The sequence below is a fragment of the Microcebus murinus genome, chromosome 15, assembly GCF_040939455.1.
Source record: "Microcebus murinus isolate Inina chromosome 15, M.murinus_Inina_mat1.0, whole genome shotgun sequence".
NCBI classification, from domain to species: domain Eukaryota; kingdom Metazoa; phylum Chordata; class Mammalia; order Primates; family Cheirogaleidae; genus Microcebus; species Microcebus murinus.
The window spans coordinates 7,386,699-7,399,263 of NC_134118.1; the positions used below are offsets into that span (position 1 = coordinate 7,386,699).

The 12,565-nt window shown below is 37.2% G+C and overlaps 1 protein-coding gene across 1 annotated transcript in view; it reads left to right on the forward strand.

Annotated features, from left to right (window-relative positions):
* The first annotated feature begins 1,962 nt into the window (after positions 1 to 1,962).
* Positions 1,963 to 12,565, forward strand: part of LOC142876382 (uncharacterized) — a 31,029-nt gene continuing 20,426 nt past the window's right edge. The window contains exons 1-6 of the mRNA XM_076010754.1: positions 1,963 to 2,213; positions 4,298 to 4,305; positions 5,993 to 6,150; positions 6,311 to 6,484; positions 11,172 to 11,278; positions 11,676 to 11,810. Of these exons, the coding sequence (XP_075866869.1) occupies positions 1,963 to 2,213; positions 4,298 to 4,305; positions 5,993 to 6,150; positions 6,311 to 6,484; positions 11,172 to 11,278; positions 11,676 to 11,810 (833 nt within the window). The remainder of the gene's footprint in view (positions 2,214 to 4,297; positions 4,306 to 5,992; positions 6,151 to 6,310; positions 6,485 to 11,171; positions 11,279 to 11,675; positions 11,811 to 12,565) is intronic.

Consider the following 12,565-nt stretch of genomic DNA (forward strand, 5'->3'; position numbering starts at 1 on the left):
ACACAAGAAATTTAGCTTAGACATAAGTTAAACATGTTAACACTAGAGTAATGAAAAGCCTGAATTAGCTTCCAAGAGAAAATTAAATTTCCTTCTCTGAAACTTTTTTTTTTTTTTCTCTCTGAAACTTTTTGAAAAGGGAATGGTTTATCTGTGCTCTCGTCTGAAGGACACAACAATTGGCATACAGAGGTCAATTTCCAGCAGTAAATTCTAGTGGGTTTCTTTTATTTAGTCACTGATGACTGATATATCATATATATAACATACAGTTTAAAATCATAATACATCAGAGCTTATATTGGGACATTTGGTTCTCATAAACGAAAACTAAACTGTAAATCTTGCTGCTAAAACTATCTTAAAAATATCTGGTTATATCTTATCTGTGAGTGTATAAAATGATGGAAACACAGTTACAGAAAATCTTTAAAACTTACAAATATAAGCAGTAAAATGGGCAAAACAAGCAATAAAAGGAAGTACAAAGCACATTACTTAATAGATCTTAACATCTAAAGCAGCAGTAGACTCTTCTGTGTGGCTTGCTGCTCCTTTTCCTTTTAAGATCCTTTTCCTCCAAGTCACTTCCCCTCCCACACAACTGCACCTGTTTTACTACTTGTTTTTGCCCATCCTCCTCACTGGATTATAGATTTACAGAGACGTGTAATTTATCTTTGCCTCTTTGGTGCCTATCACAATTTCAACCACAAAATAGGTACTTGAATGAATAGAAAAGGCTATTTATGAAACTGTGTCAATTGTCCCCATTCATCTCTAACCTTAAAAAATAAGGTTTAGAGGCCTTACTTATATTCAAATCTTTGTAGTTCAGATTGATGACCAGACCAAAGGGTCGTCCACCCATAGGCTCCGCAAGAATGAAGGAGTACTCAAAAGTTGCTTGTCTCTGGGGTGGCACTACAGTGTTCAGAGGAAGAGCCGTGAAATTCTGGATATAAAACTGGTAGTCCTGAGGATAATGGAATGAGGCATCTAAAGATTTGACAATGCAATCTTCTGTACCCTTGTTTGTAAAACTTACCAGGAACTTCACAATGTTATTTGCTGGAAAATCTGAGAAACAAAATAGAGACAAGAAAATTTGAACACATACCAAGAGTTCAAAATAAAAAGATATTATTAATAGATTTTGACACCCTTTTCCTGCTGCATATGGACTTGGTTTCAGAATTCTTTTCAATAGAGCACTCCAGTCAGCCACTAAGTAGAAATTAATCAACTAGAGTTGTTGTATAAGCTAAAACCCTTTTGTCTATATTCTAGCATTCCAACATATGGATTTAATCAAGCGTCTCAATTTCAGATCAGATGACATTCAAATTATGTGGTCTCATATAGAGTTGTGTACTTTTAGCAGCAAGATTATCATGCAGCAGCGTTATGTGTCTTGCTGAAGTCACTTTCAACTCTAACTCAGTATGCTACCTGTGTAGAGAAATAGAGAAAAGAATGATAGAAAGAGTCCAAGAGGACCATCTGAAAACCAGTATTCGTTAGATCATAAACAATTAATCAGACAATCCATCTCCACTTTAAGCAAGTAAGCAAATGTAAATTTGAAGGTTAAGACTCAAGGAAGCAGATATAAAAGTAAATGAAGCAAAAATCATTTAATGATGCTGCCGGAGGCACGTGCAGCCGGCGGTGGGCAGAGAGATCGGGCTAGTCAGCTAGCGCGCGTGAGCGTGCTGCCGGCCGTTTTTTCCGTTGCCATCAGTGCGCAGGCGCAGTGGTGCTTAACGGCTTGGCTTGGCGCTCTCTGGTGGTTAACTTGGGGTCGGAGACTGGAAGCTGCGGTTTTTTCTTGGAGCTTGTGGCCAGACCGTGATTTCTTACCTGGATTGGGCTGGGAGGCGGGTGGAGGCGGCAAAGGTGGGGTGGGAGGGGGTAGGGGGAGCGGAGTAGCCAAGGTGTCCGGAGCCCACAGCCGGCGCCATGAAGAAGTTCTTGGCCTTCGGGAGGAAGGAGGGCAAGGGCGAGTCGTCCTCCTTCGGCAGCGTGTGGAAGACCCTGGTAGGCGCCGCGGATGAGGTTCCTCAGAAGGCCTACACGAAGACCTTGTACAACATCCACCCGGAAGATCTCAAGCCCATCCATGGGGCTGCCTGCCGGGGTGATGTGGAGAAAGTGAGGCGTTTGCTTTGGAAGAAACCCTGGATCATAAATGATAAAGATTCTATGCACAGGTAATAGGAACCGCCGGGCGGGCGGGGGCCAGGAGGGTGTGGGGGAAAGGCTGTTTCCTGGACTGGGCCTCACGGCCTCCTGTCGCCGAGGGGCCTGGGCTCTCCTCCCTCCACAGGCCCCGCAGCACTTGTGGGGGACCCTGCCCAGGCCTTCTTTATGAGCAGCAACACGAAAACAAAACTTCTCCTGGTTTCCAGTGCACTCTTCATTCCCCCTTTAGAGCTCTTTAGCAACAATTTTCAAGTGATTTAAGGAACAAAATTAAGTAAATACATAGTGTTTTATTTTTAATGTACACATTTTAATGTACACATGTTACGTACATTATAGAAAGGTACTTAAGGAGAGAAATAATTCCCATACTATATTGATTTCTGGGCAAAAAAATTCTACATAAACCAAATAAAAATATAAAGGTTTTAAAATTTTTGAGTGACACGTGCTGTGTGCCTTTTACTATTGTGATTATATTGAAACACCTTTCCAGCCGCTCACGAGTTTTCTTATGTTTCGCACGCTGTTATGGACCTTAGATGTCAACACACTGTCTTGTCCGTTAGGGAGAGTAGAGGTTTACTGCCAAACTTGCAAATGAAAACATCAAGAATGAAGAAAGGTAACATAATATTTTCCTGAAAAGGCGATATTCTTCTCCTAGCGTGGAAAGACAAGCGGGTTGTCCGAATGATATCAACGATCCGTGACACTTCTGTCTCAACAATAGGAAAAAAAATAGAAAAACGGGAGAGAATATTATAAAACCTGCCTGCATCAAGGAATGCAATGCCCACATGAAAGGCGTTGACCATGCGTATCAGTTCCTTTCGTGTTGTTCCCTTCTATGGAAAACGGTGAAATGGACAAAAAAAGTAGTGCTGTACCTTATAAACTGTGGACATTTCAATGAATTTAGAGTGTACAATGTCCTCAATCCACAAGCAAAAATGAAGTATAGTTTCTGCTATGGGTGGCGAGAGACTGGATAACGGATGACAATAATGAAGGCTCTCCGAACCAGAGACAGATCTGTCCAGCCCTTCCCGTGGGGGTGCAAGGAGAGCACCTTGTAAAGATCCACCAAGAGGTTGTCAGGTGATATGAATCAGCATGAACCTATGTGTATTCCAGCAAGTGGAAAGAAAAAATTTCCTACGAGAGCCTGCAGAGTTTGTGCTGCCCATGGAAAAAGGAGCGAATCTAGATACTTATGTAAATTTTGTTTGGTCCCTCTTCCTAGAGGAAAATGTTTTATGCAGTAGTCAAAAAAAGCACTAGGGACTTTAATTGCTTAATTAGTTGTTTAATTGTTTTTATAAATAAAAATGTTACAATTATTGAAAAACAACACCTAAAGTAAATTATGATCTGTAGTTATGATGCTTTAAATAACGTGCAGTTTGCCCGAAAATGTGCGGTTCCTAGCGTTTGTCTTAGAGATTTCTGTGTGGTCCGAAAGGTGTTAAGAAATTTGGGAATGGAGTGAGGAAAGCCTTGCCCTTCTGGATATGAAAAGGTGCTATTTTCATAGCTTGGTCACTTACTAACAGTTGAAGAGACAAATGAATGGAGGATAATAGAAAAATTCAGAAACACCAACAAATATATGTAAGAATTTAGAACTTGATAATGGCGACATTTTGTATTAGAAGGCAAAGGTGAATTATTGGTAAATGAAATGCCTCTTAACTTTTTAGAGAAACCCAGCTAGATTTTTATGTCACAAAAATAAGTTCCTGATGGAATAGAAGTCACAAATTTAAAAAATAGGAAAGGAGAAAATTACCAGAAGAAAACACAAATGCCTATTCATACAGATACATTTTTATGTTGACAGTGACCTTCCTGAGAATGACCTCACAAGCAAACATTGATTGTGAAGGTTGATTTAGTGGAAAAAAAAAATGTAAACCCTCTGTATGTCAGAAAGAAATTAACAAAATAAAAGACAACATATTAGCCACATACACACAAACAAACATGCATATATCAGCTGAAAAATGTATGTTAATTTTACATAGAATTCTTTCAAATCAATAAAAAACCTGAACCGTAATTTAAAATTGGGCAAAATACTTTTTTGTAGATCTGCAGGTGACCTGTGCATGTAGGATAAAATATTCAGTGTTACTTGTAAGAGAAGGCATTTGATTTATCCACAAAGTGTGTCATTCCATTTTACAAAAATATCCTTAGGAAATAAGAGAGATAGAACCAATTTATTTTTCTCCCCACTGTTTAAAATAGCAATGTATTAAGAAGAATACATATAATGGATTTTATATATAAATTCCAGTGCATCCAAGGGTGAAATAATATAGGACCATTGAATGTGAGCATAGATACAGATGTATGTTGACAGGTGAGAAGTATCTGGTATATAAATTGAGGAAAAAATATCAGTTTGATTATTAAAATACCAGTACACACAATCACCCTATGGTCTTGCCCTCACCAAAAGTACTTAAAAATGTGATACAATTTGTTATTTCTGGGCGTTTATATTATAAGGGAATTATTTTTCCTTTTTCTCTTCTGTGATTTGTGCAATGAGCGTGTATAAAAATTCTAGTGAAAGTTTATTATTAATGAAATGATCCCTGGGAATAGCAGAAATATGAATCTTGCACAGATAGAAATAATTTCTTCCTATTAATTTATTAATTTTTCTGTGTGTGGATTGGAATCTTTGGCCAACTTTTAGCCTCTTCAGAGGTGAAGGTAATGTTTTCATGGGGTTTTGTTAATTTTATTATGTATACATTTTATCATGGGCATATGTTTTTGTTATATATAGATTTATTACATATATATTAACTATTATATAAAAATCATGTTATTTTAGTTGTACTCCTATGAAAATGAAAAATAGCAAATAGAGATGGTTATTCCAATATTTATTTTGAAAAAAATGAGCCATACCCATTTATTTGAAACTGAGTTTGCTTTGCATTGAAGTTTTTTGAAAATCAAAGTAACAACTATTAATACTTAGTTTTAAAGACATTTCATTGTTCTTTCAGCCTTCTTTTTCCATAATACTGTTAAGAAGTGAAATTTATTTAAATGCCAAACATGTGACTAGAACTGCCACACACCTGTTGTATATACCATATTTCACTTAATGTGAGACACTATGGATTGTGTGATGGCCCATTATTTTATTTATTTATTAAGAGAATATTTAAAATGCTACCCAATATGTTTGAAATAAATCATGAATGACAAGTGGCATTCTAATGTCAGAGATGTTAAAATGTAAGAAAATGAGTATCTTAGAATCCTTGAACTATGGTGTTATCTCTAATCTTTAAAACCAACCACAAGGTAGGTATAATTGTATCATTTACTGAATTTACATGTTGCCTTTGATAAGTAGTAATGGAAATAATGATAACATCTAACAATCATTGAGCTGCTATTTGCACTAGGTAGGAACTGCTCTAAATACTTTGCATAGATTCTCATTTAAGCATCACCATGGTGTCCTGTGTGATAGCTGCTATTTTCGTCCCCATTTTATTGATGAGGAAATTGAGATATGGAAAGGCTAAGCAATAGCTAGTAAGTGACAACCTTAAAGTAGGATTCAAACCCAACTTGCCCTGAATCCAAAGGCCAAGCTCATTTTGTACCAATAGGCTGCTCTTTCATTAATTAGTGAGGAATAAGAGCTAATAAGCATTGTACTTTCTTCACAAGAACATCAGATATTTATTTTGAAGGCAGAAGTATCACATCCGATTTATTGTTTACTTTTATGTGAATTGTATGTTTTGAGATAATGCACTACAATTTCCTAACAAGTCCTCTCATTTTCATAGGACTGCCCTACATTTGGCCTCTGCCAATGGCCGTGCAGAAGTGGTAAAACTCCTGGTAGACAACCAGTGCAAACTCAACAGGCATGACAGGAAAAAGAGGACACCTCTGATAAAGGTGTGTAGCAGTCAGCTCTTTTAGCATGCGATGGATTGGATTTAAATACATACAATAAAAATGAATGTAGCTCCTTTAAATATGACTCATTGGTGAAATCTGTGGAAAGTTTATTTTGAATTCCTAGAATTGGCTTTGTTTCTTGGTCTAATACTGACAGGCCGTCCAATGCCAGGAGGAGGAATGTGTGACTGTTCTGCTGGAAGATGGTGCCGATCCAAACGTTCACGATCTCTATGGCAACACTGCTCTTCACTATGCTGCCTATCACCAGAACATAGCAATAGCAGAAAAACTGCTTTCACACGGTGCATTTATTGACCCAAAAAACAAGGTATAGATCAACTTTATTTCCAAAATATTTGAGATGCATTTGTTTTAACATTGACATATGTAACTGTCAATTTTCCATATGTGGGATCTCAAGCATTCCATGAATGAACATATTTTAAAATAACTTAATTATCTAAGATTTTACTTTAAATTTTGATACTTTTAAAGAAGCATTAGGGTGTATAGCTTTCCTTTATGCACTTTTGGTCAACATTTGTGACAACACTTAATTTGTTAAAGGTAAAACTTATTTATTCAAGAGTCGTTTTTATCCCAACCCAGGTGTTTTTTAATAATTAGTGTAAAACTACACAGGAAAGCCAAATTTGCCCTGGCAATAGGCTTTATCTTAAAACTCAAACAAAACTAAAGAATTTTATAATAAATGGAAGTCTGGCTGCTACTGATAAGTTCCTTCAAAAAGTGATTGGCATGAAAGTGATTTCTCTCTCAATGGCAAAGGTTAAGGGGAACAAATGGAAAGGGAAAAGGAGACCAGTCATAAACATGAAGGCCTGTTTGAAAATTGAGGGAAAATACCAAGAAGACTTGTGTGTGTGTGTGTGTGTGTGTGTGTGTGTGTGTGTTTTGTGAGTTTGCTTTCAGTGTATGCACTTAGACCAGGTAATGTTTGGTTTTGAGAATAATAACTCTCTTTTTAGGAAAGAGAGTTAGTGAGTTGTAAACTTGCCTAGAGATCAGTTTTAGGAGGTTACTGGGGAAGCCAGATTCGCAGTGAATAGGTGTTGATGGGGGGGAGGGGAAGCCTTCAGAAGAGGGAAGAATGAATAAGTAACTGAGTCATTGTCCTATTGTCCTTTGTCCCATTGTCCTTTCTTAAAGAAACAGCCACTTAGATAAGAGTCTACTCGAATGTCTTGATGGGAAGGTGGGACATAAGGAGATTATAAATAGCAAAATCCAGTTGCATTTTGAGTTTATTAGTCCCTACTCTACCTGTATGCAGGAAAATTAAGTGCTCTCTCTTACTCTTTCCTCTTTTTAGCCAAATCCCCAAATGATAATTGGAATTGCCCATTTGAGTGAGAAATGACACTGAAATGGTTGTCTGCTGCAATAGTTCTCAGCTAGAATTGTGCATCAGAGTGACTTGTGGAAATTAAAAAAAAAAATCTTCAGGTCTAAGCTCTCCTGTGAAGATTTTGATTTAGTAAATCTAATAAGGCCTGGACATGTATATTTAAAAATATTTCCTCAAAGCCAGGCACAGTGGCATGTGTCTGTACTCCCAGCTACATGGGAGGCTGAGGTGGGAGGATCACATGAGCCCAGAAGTTCAAGTTCAGCATGGGCTACATTGTGAGACCCTCTCTCTAACCAGGAAGGAATTGTTTTTTCCTCAAGATTCTGATACAATTTTGCTTTAAAATAACTGAATCTATAAATGTAAAGTATAAATTCCCATATTTCAAAACCTAAGAAATCTCTAGAAAAGTGGGAGTTTGATAGGTGCTACTTCCTTCAAATATCTCCTTTCCGCTAATAATATATTAGCCTGACATTTATCTTTTTTTACTGACACCTTCTGTGGCATGGAAGTTAAAAGGAATATTATTATCAATATCTGTCAGCTTACAGAATGACACTTTTTTTCTTCCAACCATTAATCATTAACTGCCATTCAAAGGGTCTTTGGACATTTCCTTATGGGCAATCTTTCAGTACGTAGAAGTGTGTACTCTTTCAGGATTTTGTATCTCTTTGCTGTCATTCAGGTGATGAGTTCAACAAATGTTTACTTACAAGCAGGATTTTCTCAATGAGCATAGTAGCAAATTCTGAACATTTTTTTCAGTTGAGACTGGATTATGGACTGAATATGTCTGTTACATTACTAGGGCTTGGGTATAATCAGGATGGCAATTTTAAACACAAACCCATAAATTTTGTTAGAATACAGATAGGAATTCTTTTAATATTTTAGTTTCAGCAGTCCTGTGAACTAATTAACCATTTGAGTAACAATCTGGGAAAATAAAATACCAATAGATTGTAAATGAATAGTTTAAAAATTTCTTGAAGTGAGTATTATGAGTCTTAGTAGCAATTTTTATTACATGCCGGGCTTGATTTTTTGGCAAAACCTATGCTACTAAAGAAAGGAAACCCTTTACCTTCCGTCTTTCCCGGAAAATAAGACAGGGTCTTATATTTATTTTTCCTCAAGAAGACACCCTAGGGCTTATTTTCAGAGGATGTGTTATTTTCCCCTCAAAGCCTCAGCTTGCAGCACACACAGAATGGCCAGGACCTGACAGGGGGAGCCAACCTTGTTGGTGGGGCTGCCTGCACCTTTCCGGTCACCTCTGGGATAGTAGCTGTCATGATGGGGCAGATGAGAAGGGCTGCTCATCTTTACTGCTCCGCGACGAAATGCATGGATTGTGCAGATATGCGGCGTAGCCGCACCCATCACTAGGTCTTATTTTCAGGGTAGGCCTTATATTGCGCAAATGCTTAGAAATCCTGCTAGGGCTTATTTTATGGGTAGGTCTTATTTTCAGGGAAACATGGTACAAGTACTTGCTTTATGCACAATCATTTGGAAACATCCATAGCAAATGTTAAAAACACAAGGGCCATAGTCTAAATGTGGCCTGTAGGTTGGTTGAGTTTGCCTCCATAAATTGAGTCAACATGTAAAATTTAGGGGACTTGCAGAAACCTGGATTTCAGGCTACTCTTAACGAATCAGATCTGGTGTCCCTGGACCCCATATTTCCATTTGGTAAGCTGTACAGAGGCTGCCCCTTTAGAGGAGGTGTATGTTCTCCAGTTTGCTCCTGTGCCTCTCTAGGTACGTCTCTTTCTCAGGTCACCTACTTTGCCTCTGTAAGTATTTGAGTGTATAATTCCTGTTTTATAGTACATTTTGATAAAGATGTCAAAGTTTATATGAGAATTTATACTTGTTCATACCACATAGTGTAGGGTATTAATATTATGTATTAATCCTTTAGTAATGGGGTTGAATATTATCATGTAGAAGTTTTCTTTAAAAACTCTTTTCTTGGCTGGGCGTGGTGGCTCACGCCTGTAACCCTAGCACTCTGGGAGGCCGAGGTGGGCGAATTGCTCGAGGTCAGGAGTTCGAAACCAGCCTGAGCAAGAGCGAGACCTCGTCTCTACTATAAATAGAAAGAAATTAATTGGCCAACTAATATATATATAAAAAAAATTAGCTGGGCATGGTGGCGCATGCCTGTAGTCCCAGCTACTCGGGAGGCTGAGGCAGCAGGATCACTTGAGCCCAGGAGTTTGAGGTTGCTGGGAGCTAGGCTGATGCCACTGCACTCACTCTACCCTGGGCATCAAAGCGAGACTCTTTCTCAAAAAAAAAAAATAAAATAAAATAAAAAATAAAAAAATAAAAACTCTTTTCTTTATGTATATCATAAATATTCACCCTTCTATTAGAATGCCTCTAAGCCATTTTAGGTTAATTGTGGTTATAGCTGAATAGGTTATGCATGTTGCAGACCACATCATATCTTTCTCCTGGGCATCGTCACATCAAAGTGCAGGTGATTTAGGGGCTCTCATTATACTAGAAATAATCCACATAGGTCAGTATTAGAACTTCAATTGTGTTCTCTTAGAGTTTTCCTTGAATAAAAAAAAAGAACTTCAATTGGTAAGCCATTGTATTTATATTTCTGATTTATAATTTTCCTAAGATAAAAAATATTTTTACATAGCAATTTAAATGGAAACCAGAATAAAAATGGATTAAAATAAAGTAGATAATACATTAGGGTCCCAGGATTATTATTATAATTGAGAATAAAATTTCAGACTGAGCTAAGATAAAAATCTATCATCTTGTCATAGGAAGAGCTGCATGGACCATTTAATAGTAAGGAATCCAAGTTGCTTTGAAGCCTCTCTCTTTTAATTCATAGCTTAGTTCTTTAGTGATCCATTTGGAGCAGGAGTGCCTGCTGTTGGCACCTGGGTTCCTCACATCATTGAGGGAGGAGAATCAAACGAGTTTGTGTCACCTGGAGGAAACCTCCAGACCTTTACTGAAAAGCTCTCACAAGTATCCCTGAGGATCTAATTCCTCACATGTTAATGTTGCCACAAAGATTGTTGTCCAATAGGGATTAGGCAAAGTTCAAGAGATTTCTTTGGTACTGGTCATATAATGCACAGTTTTGTAATATTTCTCTAAAGTGTATAGCCATAGAATCTTTCTGTTGGGGTACAGTCCTTAACATCTGGTAAAGTAGATATTCTTTGGAATCTTGTTTAAGAAACACTGTTGTGGTGATAACAATTTAGATCCCTAATTGAATAAAAATACTTAAAGCATTTATTACTATGTCTTAGGGTTTGGGGAATGTGGAAATAAAATATACAGCCTCTGCCCTCAAGAAGCTCTTGGTAGATGGGAAACAATACAATAATGGCAATGTACTGTGATAAATGCTGTGAAAGAAGCAAAGATCCTTGCAGCCCATGAATGTCTTAAGTGACTGTGGAGACGGCGGGAGTTAATGTGGACAGGCAAAGGAGAGGGGTATTTCAAAGGGTGGGAGCAGCACATGGGAAGGCACAGAGGGGTGAGCAGGAAAGGAATACCTTTGGTTACCTTATATAAGGTTTTGAATTCAATGGAGAAATATGTAATTTTGTGAATGATAAATTGTTTTGCTGCCTTACAGATTTACATCACACCACTTTTACTTGCTATAAGTGAAAAAAGAGAGGAAATGGTGGACTTTTTAGTAAAGGCTGGAGCAAACATAAATGCAGTTGATAAGTTGAAAAGGTACAGTGGTTAGTTCATTTTTTTTTCTTTTAATAAACCTGAGTGTTATTCTAGAGTGGTAACAGTCACTCAAGTCAGAAATATTATTATAAATTGATGAAAATATTAACTTACAATTATTGGGATATAGTAAAAAACACAAATCAGGTAGAAAAGGAATTATTTGGACTGGACAATATAATGAAATGAATGGTTAATTCTACATTGACAGGCAAGATATTTTTTTTCATATTATTTTATATATTATTTTTCCTTTTTATATTTTTTATTCAAAAAGATTTTTTTCTTACAGTTCTGCAGGCAAGATATTAAATTGGTAAAGAAAAACAAATTAGCCTTTATTAAACATAATTGTATTAAAGCTCCAAAGGGTGAAATTATCTCTCTGTTATTTTAGAAATGCTCTCATGCTTGCGACAGACTCTGAGTCTTCACATATAGTCAGTCTTCTTCAGCAAAGTGGTGATGTCTCTTCTGAAGTTCTCTTAGAACAGGCTGCAGAAGATCATGACATTGCTAGTGATTTTAATAGGTAAGTGTCTACATGAAAAGACTAGTTAACAGTAAATTGAGGTTTAACATAATTAGAACTATTGTATCTTATACATCAGATGACAGAGATTTCATAGTTTGATTCAGGTAATTTTGGAATGGCAGAGAGTCTACTTCATCAGCCAGAAATCAAACAAAAGACTAGACTAGTTAGAAATATCAATGGGTGCAGGATTTGTCATCTCATGACTTTTAAGACATTTATCCTTCGTAAGGATCCCAACGTTGTCCTTTTCATTTCAAGTATAACCCCTATTCATGGGGAGAAAAATCATATCACATGTTTGATTTTGCTAATTTGTTATTTGGGTCTTGAAATATCCAGTTTAATAGAAGATCTTGTACTGTTCCCTGGGGTTATGTCCTCTACCCTCCTGCTTGAATTTTTCAAGAAACTAAGTGGTTCCTTAAGTGCAAGGAAGACAGTCCTGATTGCAAGTCTAGAGAGGAATGCTGGGCATGGTGGCTCTAATTCTAGCACTTTGGGGAGGGTAAGGCAGGAGGATTACTTGAGGCGAGGTGTTTGAGACCATCCTGGACAACATAGCTAGATCCCATCTCTAAAAAAAAAAAAAAATTAGCATGATGGTGGAGTGTGCCTGTATTCCTAGCTAGTCAGGAGGATCACTTGATTCCAGAAGTTTAAGCTGCAATAAGCTACGATTGTGCCACTGCACCCCAGCCTGGTGACAGAATGAGACCATGTCTCTAAAAAAATTTATAACATCTGAATTA